At 41.6% G+C, this 15,369-nt stretch overlaps 1 protein-coding gene across 15 annotated transcripts in view; it reads left to right on the top strand.

Moving 5' to 3' along the window:
- The window catches only part of Macf1 (microtubule actin crosslinking factor 1), a 436,027-nt gene that overhangs the window by 303,825 nt on the left and 116,833 nt on the right, over positions 1-15,369 (top strand). For 13 of the 15 annotated variants that reach the window (XM_045149530.1, XM_045149528.1, XM_045149524.1 and 10 more), the window contains 6 exons: positions 619-775; positions 2,494-2,611; positions 8,365-8,427; positions 9,278-9,519; positions 10,404-10,533; positions 14,287-14,486. In XM_045149530.1, coding sequence (XP_045005465.1) covers positions 619-775; positions 2,494-2,611; positions 8,365-8,427; positions 9,278-9,519; positions 10,404-10,533; positions 14,287-14,486 — 910 coding nt within the window. The remainder of the gene's footprint in view (positions 1-618; positions 776-2,493; positions 2,612-8,364; positions 8,428-9,277; positions 9,520-10,403; positions 10,534-14,286; positions 14,487-15,369) is intronic. The other 2 variants (XM_045149529.1, XM_045149521.1) reach the window with 1 other exon arrangement.

Below are 15,369 nucleotides of genomic sequence, written 5' to 3'. Positions count from 1 at the left end.
TCCAGGTCAGCCTGAGCTAGAGTGAGACCCTACCTGGAAAAACTGGAGCTGGTGATGGGGGGAGACAAAGGAAAAAACACCCAACACTTGATGATTAAGGCCAAAAAGTCCTCGCTTTTCTTCTCCCAAAGTCTTGTAACCTATGAGGAACCAAGATGTCTGGGTTGACATCTGATAGATGTGGTGATTTCCAAAACTTTCTCCTTGACTTACTTTAATTATGGGTATATGTAACCTAGGCCAATCACCAAAGTTCTGTAAACCTTGAATGAGTCAAATATCTAAATGTAACAAAGCTGGATTGTAGATCCAAAGGCAGCATTCTTTCCATTGTATCATAGGATCTAAATAGCAAGTTCCCTTTAAGGTTTCTCACTTTCACTTTAGCTTAGAGTAAGACTAAGTACTTCTTTCCTCAGAAATCTCCAAACAAGGGCAGTAGATTTTGGAGTTTGATGCTCTCCTACATTATATGTGTTTGCACAGCCAAACTTGCTTTGGAAAAGCAGTACCCGATTAGGAAGCTGATGCCTAGAGTCCCTGCATGAACCCAGCTTTAGTTCCAAGTCCATTTTATAAAGCTTAGTCTGGCAAATAACAAAATGTCTTTGTTGACAGAGAGAAAGATGCATCATCTTGCCAGGAGCAATTAGATGAATTCCGGAAGCTGATCAGGATCTTCCAGAAATGGCTGAAAGAAACTGAAGGAAATATTCCACCTGCAGAGACTTTCATAAGTGTTCATGAATTGGAAAAGCAGATTGAACACTTGAAGGTAGGTAAACAAAAATGTCTCCAAGAATCTGGCTAGAAAGTAGTTTGGAAGTTTGTACAAACTGATCTCCATCTATGGTTGGGAAGTGGTATGAAAAAAATCAAAGTTAGCCAGGCATGATGACGCACACCTTTAATCCAAGCACTCTGAGGGCAGAAGTAGGAGGATCACCGTGAGTTCAAAGCCACCCTGAGACTACATAGTATATTCCAGGTCAGCCTGGACTAGAGTTAGACTCTACCTCAAAAAAAAAAAAAAAAAAAGCAACAACAAAAATTCAAGTTATCTGTCTGCATCAGAATAGAAATTCCTGTTTCTTCATGTAATTCCCAAGTACCACTACCCAGCACTAAACTCAATAAAGTCTCCTATTTGGAAAACAAAACCAAAGCCAGGCATGGTGGCACATGCCTGTCATCCCCAGAACTTGGGAAGTGATGCAGGAGTGTCAAGAGTTCAAGGCCAACCTCAGCTACAGAGCAACTTATAGGTCACTCTGGGTTACATGAGACATTATTGCAAAAACCAAACAAATCATCTGGAAATACAAAATATAAAGTCTCAGCTGTTACTTAGATGTCTCTCATGCTGTGATAGGTCTAGTCTCTGAGAAGCTTATACTCTCATTGTGTGCTGGAGAGTTATTATTATATTCATGCTGGAGCAAGTGACCAGACATATGATCAGGAGCCTGAAGAGTCTTGGAGATTTACCTTAGTCTAGCAGTTTTGTCTTAGAGATGATGCTATTTTTTCATAATTGCTTTCTGTGGTTAATTGAGCTCAATCTCAGATACAACAAAGTGCTTACTTGCAAGCCTGTTTGCCTGAGTTCAGTTCCCTAGCCACCAACCTAAAACCAAACAGGAGTTCATTTGCAGCAACAAGGTGTATGCATACACACTCATACATGTACATACACACACATTATTTTTTAAAAAATTAATAAAACCTTAAATATTAAGAAATAAAAAGGGGGTCGAGTCATTTTTTTATATACATACATACTTTTTTTGTTGTTTTGTTTTGTTTTTTGAGGTAGGGTCTCACTCTGGTCCAGGCTGACTTGGAATTAACTCTTACATCTCAGGGTGGCCTTGAACTCATGGCAGTCCTCCTACCTCTGCCTTCCGAGTGCTGGGATTAAAGGCGTGCACCACCATGCCTGGCTACATACATATTTTTAAATTTATTTTTTATTCTTTTGGTTTTTCGAGGTAGGATCTCACTCTAGTCCAGGCTGACCTGAAATTCACTATGGAGTCTCAGGGTGGCCCCGAACTCATGGCAATCCTCATACCTCTGCCTCCCAAGTGTTGGGATTAAAGGTGTGCGCCACCATACCCAGCTAGGCCTGGATTCTTTTACACAGTGATCCTCCTACCTCTGCCTTCCAAGTGCTGGGATTAAAAGTGTGTACCACTATCATTTTAATTTGTCCAACTTTTTATCCCCATAGTGCCTGAACTATAGTCTGTGCTATGTAAATATTTGATTCATGATCAAATGAAGCATAAGGTTCTGAAAATTCTAGGGTATCATTCCCCCCTTTACCTGTTTAAGCAGAATCTTGACTAAACCACGAAATTGAAATGGCTGAATATATACACATAGTTCAAGATTTGTCAAAACTTTGGGGCATACATTTAGAACAATTGTCATTACTGATAGGGAAAGTAAACATGGTTGTTACATTTAGTAATGTTGTTCCTTTAATAGGGTCTTCTAGATGACTGGGCAAGCAAGGGAACTCTGGTGGAAGAAATCAATTGCAAAGGTACTTCTTTAGAAAATCTCATCATGGAGATCACAGCACCTGATTCCCAATCCAAGACAGGTGAGTATAGGTTCTTCATAGAGTAGTGAATATAATTATTCTTTTCTTGTGGATTTTGGAGATGGCTTTTTATTAAAATCAAAATCAAGGTTGAACATGAAAACCAAGAGGGTCCACAAAGTAGTATTCCCTTTCAACTTGATCTATTTCCCCCACCCTTGCTATATAACATTCCTCCATTTACAGCATTCCTTCCCATAAGTAACTGGACCAGTGGGCCCACTTAGAACTTTCAGAGAACATTGAAGAGTTAAGATTTTCATCTTTTGAACATATAAATGGGATGGGTATTGTATTAGTTACTTTTCTGTTGGTATGACAAAATGCTTGACTATAAGAACTTTAGGAAGAAAGGGTTTGTTGAGCTCAGAGCTGTAGCCCATAATATGATACACTAAATGTTAGAGTAGGTTTTCTCACCTCGGTGAACCTAATGCAGAAACTCCCTCATAGACATGCCTAGGTGATTGATCATAGATCTTATCAACTTGATAGTCAGAGAGTAACTATCACAGGTGTATGTAAACTAGCATCTGCCCTGGGGAGAGGGTATATGTATGTCTAGAGAGAAACCAGATAGTTTTTTTGTTGTTGTTTGTTTGTTTTTGGTTTTGGTTTTTTGAGGTAGGGTTTCATTCTAGTCCAGGATGACCTGGAATTCACTATATAGTCTCAGGGTGACCAAAGGTGTGTATGCCACCACACCTGGCTTAATTGTTCTGATATTCTAATATAGGTTTTTATAAACTTTTTTCATGGGTGAAACCTTTTACCCAAGGGAAAAACAAGATTTTTTTTTTTTTGAGGTAGGGTTTCACTGTAGCCCCAGGCGGGCCCCAAACTCATAGGGATCCTCCAATCTTAGTCTCCCAAGTGCTAGGGTTAAAACGGTGTGCCACCAAGCCCTACATCTCAGGAATTTTTTTAAACATTTTATGATTTATTTATTTATTTATCTTTTTGAGAGATGGGGAAGAGAGAAGGGGTTTGCCAGGGCCCCCAGCCATTGCAGATGAACTCCAGATGAATGTGCTCCTTGTGCATCTGGCCTACATGGGTTATGGGGAATTGAACCTGGGTCCTTTAGCTTGGCCGGCAAACACCTTTAACTTCTAAGCCGTCTCTCCAGCCCACCAGTTTTTTTCTTGGGGGGGGGGGCTTTTTGAGGTAGGGTTTCACCCTAGCTCAGGCTGACCTGGAATTCACTATGTAGTCTTAGGGTGGCCTTGAACTCATGGTGATCCTCTACCTCTGCCTCTCTAGTGCTGGGATTAAAGGTATGGTCCACCACATCCAGCCCATCAGTAAATTTTTGTGATCCAATCCCCCAACTATATAGGTTTATAAAAAATAAATCATGGGGTCTGGAGAGATGGCTTAGTAGTTAAGGCACTTGCCCAAAAAGCCTAATAATTGGAGTTTGATTTCCCAATACCCACATAAAGCCAGATGCACAAAGTGGCACATGCACCTGGAGTTTATTTGCAGTGGCTGGAAGCCCTGGAGCACCCATTCTCTGTGTCTCTCTTCTTTCTGTCTTTCTGTGTTTGCAAATAAATAAAAATTTACAAAAAAATAAATAAATGAAATAAGTCATGGGGCTGGAGAGATTGCCTAGTGGTTAAATTGCTTGGCTGTATAACGTAAGGACTGAGGTTCAATTCCCCAGTACCCACATAAGCCAGATGCACAAGGTAGTACATGCATCTGGAGTCCATTTTCAGTGGCTACAGGCCCTAGTGTGCCCATTTTCTCTCTCTCTTTCTCCCTCTCTCTCTCCCCCCCCTCTCTCTTTCATAAGTAAATAAAATAAATTTTTAAAACAATTCCTATGCATACATATACTTTTACCATTTATTGAAAACAAGAGCAAATTTGTAAATTAATGAGATGGATGTGTTTGTTTATTTTCACAAAAAGAATTAAATCTTGAGCCAGGTGTGGTAGTGCACACCTTTAATCCTAGCACTGGGGAGGCAGAGGTAGGAGGATCGCTGTGAGTTCAAGGCCGTCCTGAGACTACATAGTAAATTTCAGGTCAGCCTGGGCTAGAGTGAGACCCTTCCTCGAAAAAAGAAAAAGAACAGAGAATTAAATATTATGCTCAGAGGTAAAAGTTCCATCTTCATTAGCACCTACGTAAAGCCACAAGCAGCAACAGCTAGAGAAACGCTTATCTCAAGAGGGTAGAAGAGCAGAAACACCCCAAAGCTGTCCTCTGACCTCCACATGTCCACTATGGCAACTGTGCACCCTTGCAAAATATATATATATATATATATTTTTTTTTTTTGGTTTTTTGAGGTAGGGTTTCACTCTAGCCCAGGCTGACCTGGAATTCACTATGGAGTCTCAGGGTGGCCTCGAACTCACGGCGATCCTCCTACCTCTGCCTCCCGGGTGCTGGGATTAAAGGCGTGCGCTACCACGCCCGGCTTCCCTTGCAATATATTTATACACATGCAAATAGATTATAAAAGTAGGAAAAAAAGGTAAAAACAAAAGAATTTAATCTTGGCCAGATTTTTTAAATTATTGACAACTTCCATAATTATAGACAATAAACCATGATAATTCCCCCCACACACACACACACATGTTCCCCTTCACAACTCCACTCCCCATCATATCCCCTCCCCTCGCTCACTCAGTCTTTCTTGTATTTTGATGTCATGATCTTTTCCTCCTATTAGGATGGTCTTGTGTAGGTAGTGTCAAGGACTATGAAGTCATGGATACCCAGGCCATTTTGAGTGTGGAGGAGCACGTTGTAAGGAGTCCTACCCTTCCTTTAGCTCTTACATTCTTTCTGCCTCCTCTTCTGCAATGGACCCTGAGGCTTGGAAGACGTAATAGAGATATTTCAGTGCTGAGCACTCCTCTGTCACTTCTTCACAGTACATGATGACTTCTAAGTCATCCCAAGGTCACTGCCATCTGAAAAGAGACGCTTCTCTAACCAAAAGTGAGAGTAACATTAATGTATGGGTATGAATATTAAGAGAAGTACTTACCAGACAGTTTGGTGAGCATAATATGTACATTTATTGGCTAAATTTAAAAAAAATTATTTATTTGCAAGTAGAGAAAGAAAGTAGAGAGACAGACAGTTCATAGGCATGTCAGGGCCTCTAGCTGCTGCAAAAGAACTGCAGATGCATGGTGCCACTTTGTGCTTCTGGCTTTACTACTGGGGAATTGAACCTGGGTTGTTAGGCTTTGATACTACAAGATACAGAACTCATCAACATTTTTCAAAGTTGTCAGTATTTGGATCTTATGATCATCAATACCGAGAATGCCACATTGTGTAAATACATAGTACAAAATGGCAAAAGTCATCCTTAGGGCCAGTTCAGAAATTCTATACAAAGCCAAAATTTATTGAATATCTTTTTTTGTTTTTGTTTTTGTATTTTTGGGTTTTTTGTTTGTTTGTTTTTCAAGGTAGGGTCTCACTCTAGCCCAAGCTGGCCTGGAACCACTATATAGTCTCAGGCTGGTCTCAGACTCACAGTGATCCGCCTGAGTGCTGGGATTAAAGGTATGTGCTACCATGCCTGGCATTTTTTTCGAGCTAGAGTCTCGCTCTAGCCCAGGCTAGCCTGGAACTCACTATGTAGTCTCAGGTTGGCCTTGAACTCATGGCAGTCCTACTTCTGCCTCCCAAGTGCTGGGATTAAAGGCATGTGGCACCACACCTGGCTATCCCAGCCTTGTTACTGCTAGGATTAAAGAAGTAAGCCACAACAGTTTTTCTTGTTTTGTTTTTTAATTTTAACCTACTTTTGGGATAGTATAAGCAATGTACATATGAGTTTTATTCTGCTGTTTGTTTCAGTGCTAGAGCTTGAGCCAGGGGCCTGGTATATGCTAAGCAAGCACTCTGCCACAAAACTATATTCCCAGTCCTGTTCTTTTAATGTAATATTATATCATGAGGGGGTTTTTTGTTTGTTTGTTTTTCTTTTTACATTTTTCAAGGTAAGGTTTCACTCTAGTCCAGGCTGACCTGAAATTCACTACATAGTTTCAGGGTGGCCCCGAACTCATGATGATCCTCCTACCTCTGCTTCCTGAGTGCTGGAATTAAAGGCGTGTTCCACCATGCCTGGCATATTTCTCTAATTTCTATTTAGTCCTTATGAATTCATAACCTGGTGTTTAATCGACATAGAACCTCCTGTTAACTTTTTTAGCTTTATTATAAATCCTCTTTCCAAAATGTAGCAGATGTCATTCTGAAGACTTAATTACTTTTTTTTTTTAATATTTTTTGTTCATTTTTTATTTATTTGTTTGAGAGCTACAGACACAGAGAGAAAGACACATAGAGGGAGAGAGAGAGAATGGGCACGCCAGGGCTTTCAGCCACTGTAAACGAACTCCAGACGCGTGTGCCACCTTGTGCATCTGGCTAACATGGGACCTGGGGAACCGAGCCTCGAACCGGGGTCCTTAGGCTTCACAGGCAAGCGCTTAACCGCTAAGCCATCTCTCCAGCCCCTTAATTACTTTTTAAAATTTTATTTATTTATTTATTTGAGAGAGAGAGAGAAGGAAAAGGCAACTAGAAAGAGAATGGGTATGCCAGGACCTTCAGCTATTGCAAATGAACTTCAGATAAGTGCACCACCTTGTGCATCTGGCTTAACATGGATACTGGGGAATCAAACCTGGGTCCTTAGGCTTTGCCGGCAAGCGCCTTAACTGCTAAGCCATCTCTCCAGCCCTGAAGACGTCATTATTTTAACGGTAATTTCTAGAGCTGGAGAGCTAGCTCAATTAATAAAGTACTTGCCATACAAATATGAGAACCTGAGTTGTGATCTTCATCACCTATGATGAAAGTGCTGGGCTTGCCAGCTTGTTAAACATTAGTCTAGGTGAGTTCTAGCATGTCTAAAAAGAAAGGTAAAGCCAGGCGTGATGATGCACGCCTTTAATCCCAGCACTCGGGATGCAGAGGTAGGAGGATCGCCATGAGTTTGAGGCCACCCTGAGATTAGATTACATAGTAAATTCCAGGTCAACCTGGACTAGGACTAGAGTGAAACCCTACTTAAAAAAAAAAAGAAAGAAAGAAAGGTGGAGGGGTGGAGAGATGGCTTAGCAGTTAGGGCACTTTCCTCTGAAGCCTAAAGACCCATGTTCAACTCTCCAGACGCTACATAAGCCAGATGCACAAGGTGACACAAGCGTACAAGATCTTAACACACGCACAAGGTGGAGTTTGATTGCATGGTTGGAGGCCCTGACATGCCAGTTTTCTCTCTTTCTCTCTCACCTTTCTTTCTCTCATAAAGGTGTATGCTACCATGCCCAGCCAGAAAAAGAAAAAGAAAGGTAGAAAGTAATTGGAGACCTCTCACATTCATATCTGGACTTCATATGCACACATACATGTGTGCAGTGGTACACCTGTATACATATGAACATGCATATATGTACATGCACACCACACATACAAAAAAAGGGAAAACTTCACAAAATTAGGAAGCAATACCAAAAATAAGTTGGGGATTTAAGAATTTTAATTTCCTCTATGTTACTGGTAAGGAGCCATAACACCACAAGTGACACTTTGTTGCCTGAAGTTAAAATGATCTGTCTCTTCATGAGTATGTTGTCTTGTGCTGTGTTAACTTTCTTATACCCAAGCTTAAAGTGAGTGCCAAAATAGAAATGCTTTCTTTGTATGTATTCCTAACACGTTGGTCTTGCCCTGTTTGTCTCCCTGTCCTTCTGCTCAGGTTCCATACTACCCTCTCTAGGAAGCTCTGTAGGCAGTGTAAACGGATACCACACCTGCAAAGGTGAGAATGCCATTTCAACAGTGCCTCTTTGTTGGGTGTGTTAAGACAGTTTTCATGTTTGCCTTTGTATGTGCTTCAGTGTGTGTGGAAGAGCTGCTACCAGAAGGGGTGTGAGGGTGAAAATCTGGAGAGGAGCAACTGTGATGTTTCCCTGTTTGCTGGCTTTAGGCTAACTGACAACCCCAGAACTAAAGGGGACCAAGGCAATAGACTGGGTTACCAGATGAGGCCGGGATTGGTGGCACATGCCTTTCATCCCAGCACTCAGGAGGTAGAGATAGGTGGATCGCTGTGAGTTCGAGGCCAGCCTGAGACTAATTTCAGATCAGTCTGGGATAGAGCAAGTTCCTATGTCAGGAAAGAAAGAAAAAAAAAAAGAAGAAGAAGACTTGGAAGAAAATACATGTGAATCTTTGAATCATCATGAAGCTATTCTAAAGTTGGATGTGGTGTAATCCTAGCACCTGGGAGGTAGTTGAGACTAGCGGATGGAGAGCTGAAAACTGGAGGCCTTGGTCTTTTAGCTGGGTGACTTTTCAATACTTTGGAGAAAAGGGAGAAGAATGTTCAAGTCCATTAATCCCAGCAGTATGCTAAGGTTTGTTTCCCTCACTTTTGTTTTCCCATGTTTTTGGCATACATCTAAGGGTATAATGCCAAAGCCCAAAAGCAGATTCATGAGGGTGTTTTTGCATTATGTATTTAAACAGGAATTTTTATGTGATTTGGAGGAAGAGAACCATTAGTTGACTAAAAGGATGAGGAGACATGCTTAATCCTTATAAGAATTAGGGGTAAAAAATTAAGAGGAGAACTATTCCCACTCTGATTTCTGTTTCTGTGATACCAGATCTGACGGAGATCCAGTGTGACATGTCAGATGTAAACTTGAAGTATGAGAAACTGGGGGCAGTGCTTCGGGAACGCCAGGAAGGCCTTCAGACTGTCCTCAGCAGAATGGAAGAGGTTCAGAAGGATGCAAACTCAGTACTGCAGTGGCTGGAATCAAAAGAGGAAGTTCTGAAAACTATGGATGCTTCTTTGTCTCCAACCAAGACAGAAACAGTGAAAGCCCAAGCTGAATCTAACAAGGTAGTGGGGTTTATGTATGTTGTTTCCCAGTGCTGAAAAAAAAGGATGCCTGTTCATACTCCTTCCCAGCCTAGGGACCTGAACGTGAGATGGAGCTAACACTCCAGACTGTAATGTATACTCTGTTTGACTTCCTATTTTTCAACATGACTAAGGCTCCTAGAAAATTTTGTTACTCGGGAAATAAGAAATAATTATAAATTAGATTCAAAACAAAACTAGGAATGTTTACAGAAAGAGAATAACCATCCTTAGAATTTTTAGCCCATTGAGAATGGGGTCTCACTTTCCATGAGAAACTACAGGCAGGTCAACCCTTTTTCATCAAGGCATCTCTACAATTCTTAGAGGGACCTAAAATATTGTGATGATAAATTCATTCTGAACATTAACATGTGGAGCAAGGAAAGTCATCAGCTTTTCAGGATGTTTAATGTCTCCTCCAACTATAAAAACTGCCAAACTCACTTCTTGACATTTTTACTTTATAGGAAGTTACAGTTCCCACTTAATTTGGTTCTGTTGCTGTGTTGTACTTAAATAAACTTAGATCCTGCCATCTGAACTTTTATTTTAAAATAAATGTTGAAGCAAAGAGTATAAATACCTTAAGTTCATAGAACAAGTCATGGATTAGAACTATCATTCTCGAGGCCAGGCATGGTGGTTCATGCCTTTAATCCCAACACTTGGGAGGCAGAGGTAGGAGGATCACCGTGAGTTTGAGGCCACTCTGACACGAGCACATAGTGAATTTCAGGTCAGCCTGGGCTAGTGAGATCCTACCTCGAAAAACAAAACAAACAAAAAAAAAAGACTATCCTACACATGGCTTTGTTTCCTATCCATAATCTTGTGGCCGTGTATGATATACTTACTCCTAGGCCTTCCTGACTGAATTACAACAGAATTCCCCCAAAATCCAAAAAGTGAAGGAAGCTCTGTCTGGATTACTAATGATGTATCCCAACTCAAAAGAAGCAGAAAATTGGAAGAAGATGCAAGAAGAGCTCAGTAAGTTGTCACAAGGATGTTTGATGCTCACTAAATATCTTGTCTCCAAAGCAAGTAAAGAATTTTATTAGCTGGGTGTGGTGGCACACGCCTTTGGGGAGGCAGAGGTAGGAGGATCTCTGTGAGTTCAAGTCCAACCTGAGACTACATAGTGAAATCCACGTTAGGCTGGGCTAGAGCAAGACCTTACCTCGAAACAAAGGAATTTTATTTGCTCATTATTTTAATTTAACTTTTCTATGTAAGTAAGAAGAACCATCTGTAGAGGCTAAGAGAATGAGCCTGAATAGAAGAAAATCTTTAGAAATTCTACTCGTAGAAGTTTACACATTCTGTGGCAAATCACACTGACAGTCTAGTTTGAACAAAAACTTAAGAGAATATTGAAAATAAAGATGAAAATGCAAACTATTCTAATTTAATAGTAAAACTAACCAGTAACAGTAAATGTAATTAATATAGATGAACATGTTCATGAAAATTATTTTTTGTTATTTTATTTATTTATTTATTTATTTATTTATTTATTTATTTATTTGAGAGCAACAATCAGGGAGAGAGAGAGAGAGAGAGAGAGAGAGAATGGGCACTCCAGGGCCTCCAGCCACTGCAAGCGAACTCCAGACGCATGCACCCCCATGTGCATCTGGCTTACATGGGTCCTGGGGAATTGAGCCTCGAACCAGGGTCCTTAGGCTTCACAGGTTAAGGCAAGCACTTAACCGCTAAGCCATCTCTCCAGCCCTCATGAAAATTTTAATTAAGCAAAAAATATTTGTCGGTTGGAGAGATGGCTTAGCAGGTAAGAGGACTTCCTACACAAGCATAAGACCACCTGGGTCTGGTTCCCCAGCATCCATATTAATAGCTAGACATTGCCACACATATCTGTTACCTTAGTCATGTGGAGAGCAGAGACTAGAGAATCACTGGGACTCATGAAAATGGCAAGCTTCTGAATCAGTGAGAGACTTTGTCTTACAAAAACATATGAAGCTGGGTATGATGGTACACACCTTTAATCCCAGCACTGGGGAGGCAGAGGTAAGAAGATCACAGTGAGTTTGAGGCCACCCTGAGACTATAGAGTGAATTCCAGGTTAGCCTGGGCCAGACTGAGACCCTACCTTGAAAAAAAAAAAACCCATATGAATGGCAGAGTGTGGTGGTGTACCAAAAAAATTTTTTTTTGAGGTAGGGTCTCACTCTAGCCCAGGCTGACCTGGAATTGACTATGGAGTCTCAGGGTGGCCTCGAACTCACAGCAATCCTCCTACCTCTGCCTCCCAAGTGCTGGAATTAAAGGTGTGCGCCACTATGCCTGGCCAAAAAATTTATTATTATTATTATTATTTTTTGAGGTAGGGTTTCACTCTAACTCCAGCTGACCTGGAATTCACTATATAGTCTCAGGGTGGCCTCGAATTCATGGTGATGGTCCTACCTCTGCTTCCTAAGTGCTGGGATTAAAGACGTGCACTACTACACCTGGCTTTTTTTTTTTTTTAATATTTTTATTTTATTTATTTACACAAGAGAGATTTATTAGAGAGAGAGAGAGAGAGCAAGAGAGAGTGAGCGCAAGCGAGCATGCCAGGGCCTCCAACCACTGTAGACCAACTGCAGATTCATGAACCATCTTGTGCATCTGGCTTACATAGGTCCTGAGGAATCGAACCTGAGTCCTTAGTCTTTCCAGGCAAGTGCCTTAACTGCTAAGTCATCTCTTCAGCCCCCAAACTGACTTTTTTTTTTTCCCAAATTTTTATTAACATCTTCCATGTTTATAAAAAGTATCCCATGGGGCTGGAGAGATGGCTTAGCGGTTAAGCGCTTGCCTGTGAAGCCTAAGGACCCCGGTTTGAGGCTCAGTTCCCCAGGTCCCACGTTAGCCAGATGCACAAGGGGGCGCACGCGTCTGGAGTTCGTTTGCAGAGGTTGGAAGCTCTAGCGCGCCCATTCTCTCTCTCTCCCTCTATCTGTCTTACTCTCTGTGTCTGTCGCTCTCAAATAAATAAATAAAATATATATAAAAAAAAAAAGTATCCCATGGTAATACCCTCTCTCCCCCCCACTTTCCCTTTTGAAATTCCATTCTCCATCATATCCCCTCCCCATCTCAATCAGTCTGTCTTATTTTGATGTCATGATCTTTTCCTCCTCTTATGATGGTCTTGTGTAGATAGTGTTAGGCACTGTGAGGTCATGGATATCCAGGCCACTTTATGTCTGGAGGGAACACATTGTAATGAGTCCTACCCTTCCTTTGGCTCTTATATTCTTTCCACCACATCTTCCACATTAGACCCTGAGCCTTGGAAGTTGTGATAGAAATATTACAGTACTGAGTACTCCGGTCACTTCTTTCCAGCACCATGATACCTTCTGAGTCGTCCCAAGGTCACTGCCATCTGAAAAGAGAAGGTTCTCTACCAAAATGATAGTAGCATTAATATAAGGGTATGAACATTAAGAGAAGTGCTTACTGGGAAGTTTGATAAGCATAATATATACATTTGTCTAGACAACAGCAGACGTTACACCCCTAGGGCTCATGACCATCCCTGTTTTAAGTATCAGGGATGTATTCCCTCCCATGGAGCGGGCCTCCAGTCCAATTAGAGGGCAGTTGGTTTCCACCATGATAGACATGCCACGATTGCAAATACATGGCTACTGGGGATTCAAACCTGGGGCCTTAGGCTTCCCTGGCAAGCACATTAACCCCTAAGACATCTCTTCAGTCCTATTTTTTTTTAAATATTTTTTGTTCATTTTTTATTTATTTATTTGAGAGTGACAGACACAGAGAGAAAGACAGATAGAGGGAGAGAGAGAGAATGGGCACGCCAGGGCTTTCAGCCACTGTAAACGAACTCCAGACGCGTGTGCCACCTTGTGCATCTGGCTAACGTGGGACCTGGGGAACCTAGCCTCGAACCGGGGTCCTTAGGCTTCACAGGCAAGCGCTTAACCCCTAAGCCATCTCTCCAGCCCTAGCCCTATTTTTAATTTGATATTTATTTATTTGATTTTTCTGAGGTATGGTCTCAGTCTAGCCCAGGCTATCCTGTAACTCACTCTGTAGTTCCCGGCTGGCCTGGAAATCACAGGGATCATCCTAACTCTGCCTCCCTAGTGCTGGTATTAAAGGCATGAGCCACTACACCTGGCCCTATATTTAATTTTAAAATTAGGTCTGGAGAGATGGTTTAGTGGTTAAGTGCTTGCCTGTGAAGCCTAAGGACCCCGGTTCGAGGCTTGATTCCCCAGGACCCACGTTAGCCAGATGCACAAGGGGGCGCACACATCTTCTGGAGTTCATTTGCAGTGGATGGAAGCCCTGGTGCGCCCATTCTCTCTCACTCTCCTCCCCACCCCCATCTTTCTCTCTCTGTCTGTCGCTCTCAAATTAAAAAAAAAAAAAAAATTTTTTTAAAAATTAGGTCTGGAAAGATGACTCCACTATTAAAGGCATTTGCTTGCAAAGCCTGACGGTTTGATTCTCTAGTACCCACATAAAGCCAAACACACAAGGTACATCTGGAGTTAATTTGTAGTGGCAGAAGGCCCTGACACTAGCAATCTTTCTCTCTTGTCTCTCTTTTTTCTCTCTCACTAAATATTTTTTATAAAAATAGTGCATAGTAGTCCTAGGGTCATTTCCTGTAATAAGTTAGGAACATAGTTTAGGGACCAGGCCAGTTGATGATGAAAGTAAAAAAACTATGTTCTCTTACTTCCTCTCAACAGATTCCCGATGGGAAAGGGCTACTGAGGTGACCGTGGCTCGGCAAAAGCAGCTAGAGGAATCTGCAAGCCATCTGGCCTGCTTCCAGACTGCAGAATCTCAGCTCAGGCCCTGGCTGATGGAGAAGGAATTGATGATGGGTGTTCTGGGACCCCTGTCTATTGACCCCAACATGTTGAATGCACAGAAGCAGCAGGTCCAGGTGAGTAATATCTCTTAATGCTTGAGAGCAAAGAAATGGGAATCCTGTGAATCTGGGTTTGAATGCTATTCCCAGTGAGTAACTTGCACATGACCCTGGGCAAGCTTCACTTTCCTCCAGCCTGATGGGATGTCAGGACACTTGTCAAATAGCAAGCAGTCCATAACTCTACTATTGATATCATTAGCAGGCAGGAAGATAAATGGATATAAAAATGGGAAGGTAGTTTTTCTTTGTTTGTTTTGAGATAGGGTTTCATTCTAGCCCAGCCTGAGCTGGAGCCCCTCTGTAGTCCCAGGCTGGCCTTGTACTCACAACAATCCTCCTATCTTTGCCTCCCAAATGCTGGGATTAAAGGTGTGCTCTGCCATGCCTTGCAATTCTTTTTTTCTTTTCTTTTCTTTTTTCTTTTCTCTTTTTTTGGGGGGGGGTAAAGTTTTCTTACTAGATTATAGAATTTTATTTTTTATTTATTTATTTATTTATTTATTTATTTATTTTGGTTTTCTGAGGTAAGGTCTCCCTCTAGCCCAGGCTGACCTGGAATTCAATACGTAGTCTCAGGGTAGACTCAAACTCATGGCGATCCTCCTACCTCTGCCTCCCGAGTGCTGGACTAAAGGCGTGCACCACCACGCCTGGCTAGAATTTTATTTTTAATCCCTAGTAGTAGTTATGCATATTACTTAATGTATCTGCTCACATTACTTAAAGATTTTCTGGCCAGGTGTGGTGGCACACACCTATAATCCTAACACTCAGGAGACAGAGGTAGGAGGATCACTGTGAGTTCATGGCTACCCTGAGATACATAGTAAACTCCAAGTCAGCCTGGGATAGAGTAAGACACTACCTCGAAAAACTAACTAACTAACTTAATTAA

Source organism: Jaculus jaculus, chromosome 5 (assembly GCF_020740685.1).
Source record: "Jaculus jaculus isolate mJacJac1 chromosome 5, mJacJac1.mat.Y.cur, whole genome shotgun sequence".
In the NCBI taxonomy this organism is placed as follows: domain Eukaryota; kingdom Metazoa; phylum Chordata; class Mammalia; order Rodentia; family Dipodidae; genus Jaculus; species Jaculus jaculus.
The sequence above is the reverse complement of the archived record's forward strand: the minus strand, read 5'-3'. Positions and strand labels throughout refer to the sequence as shown.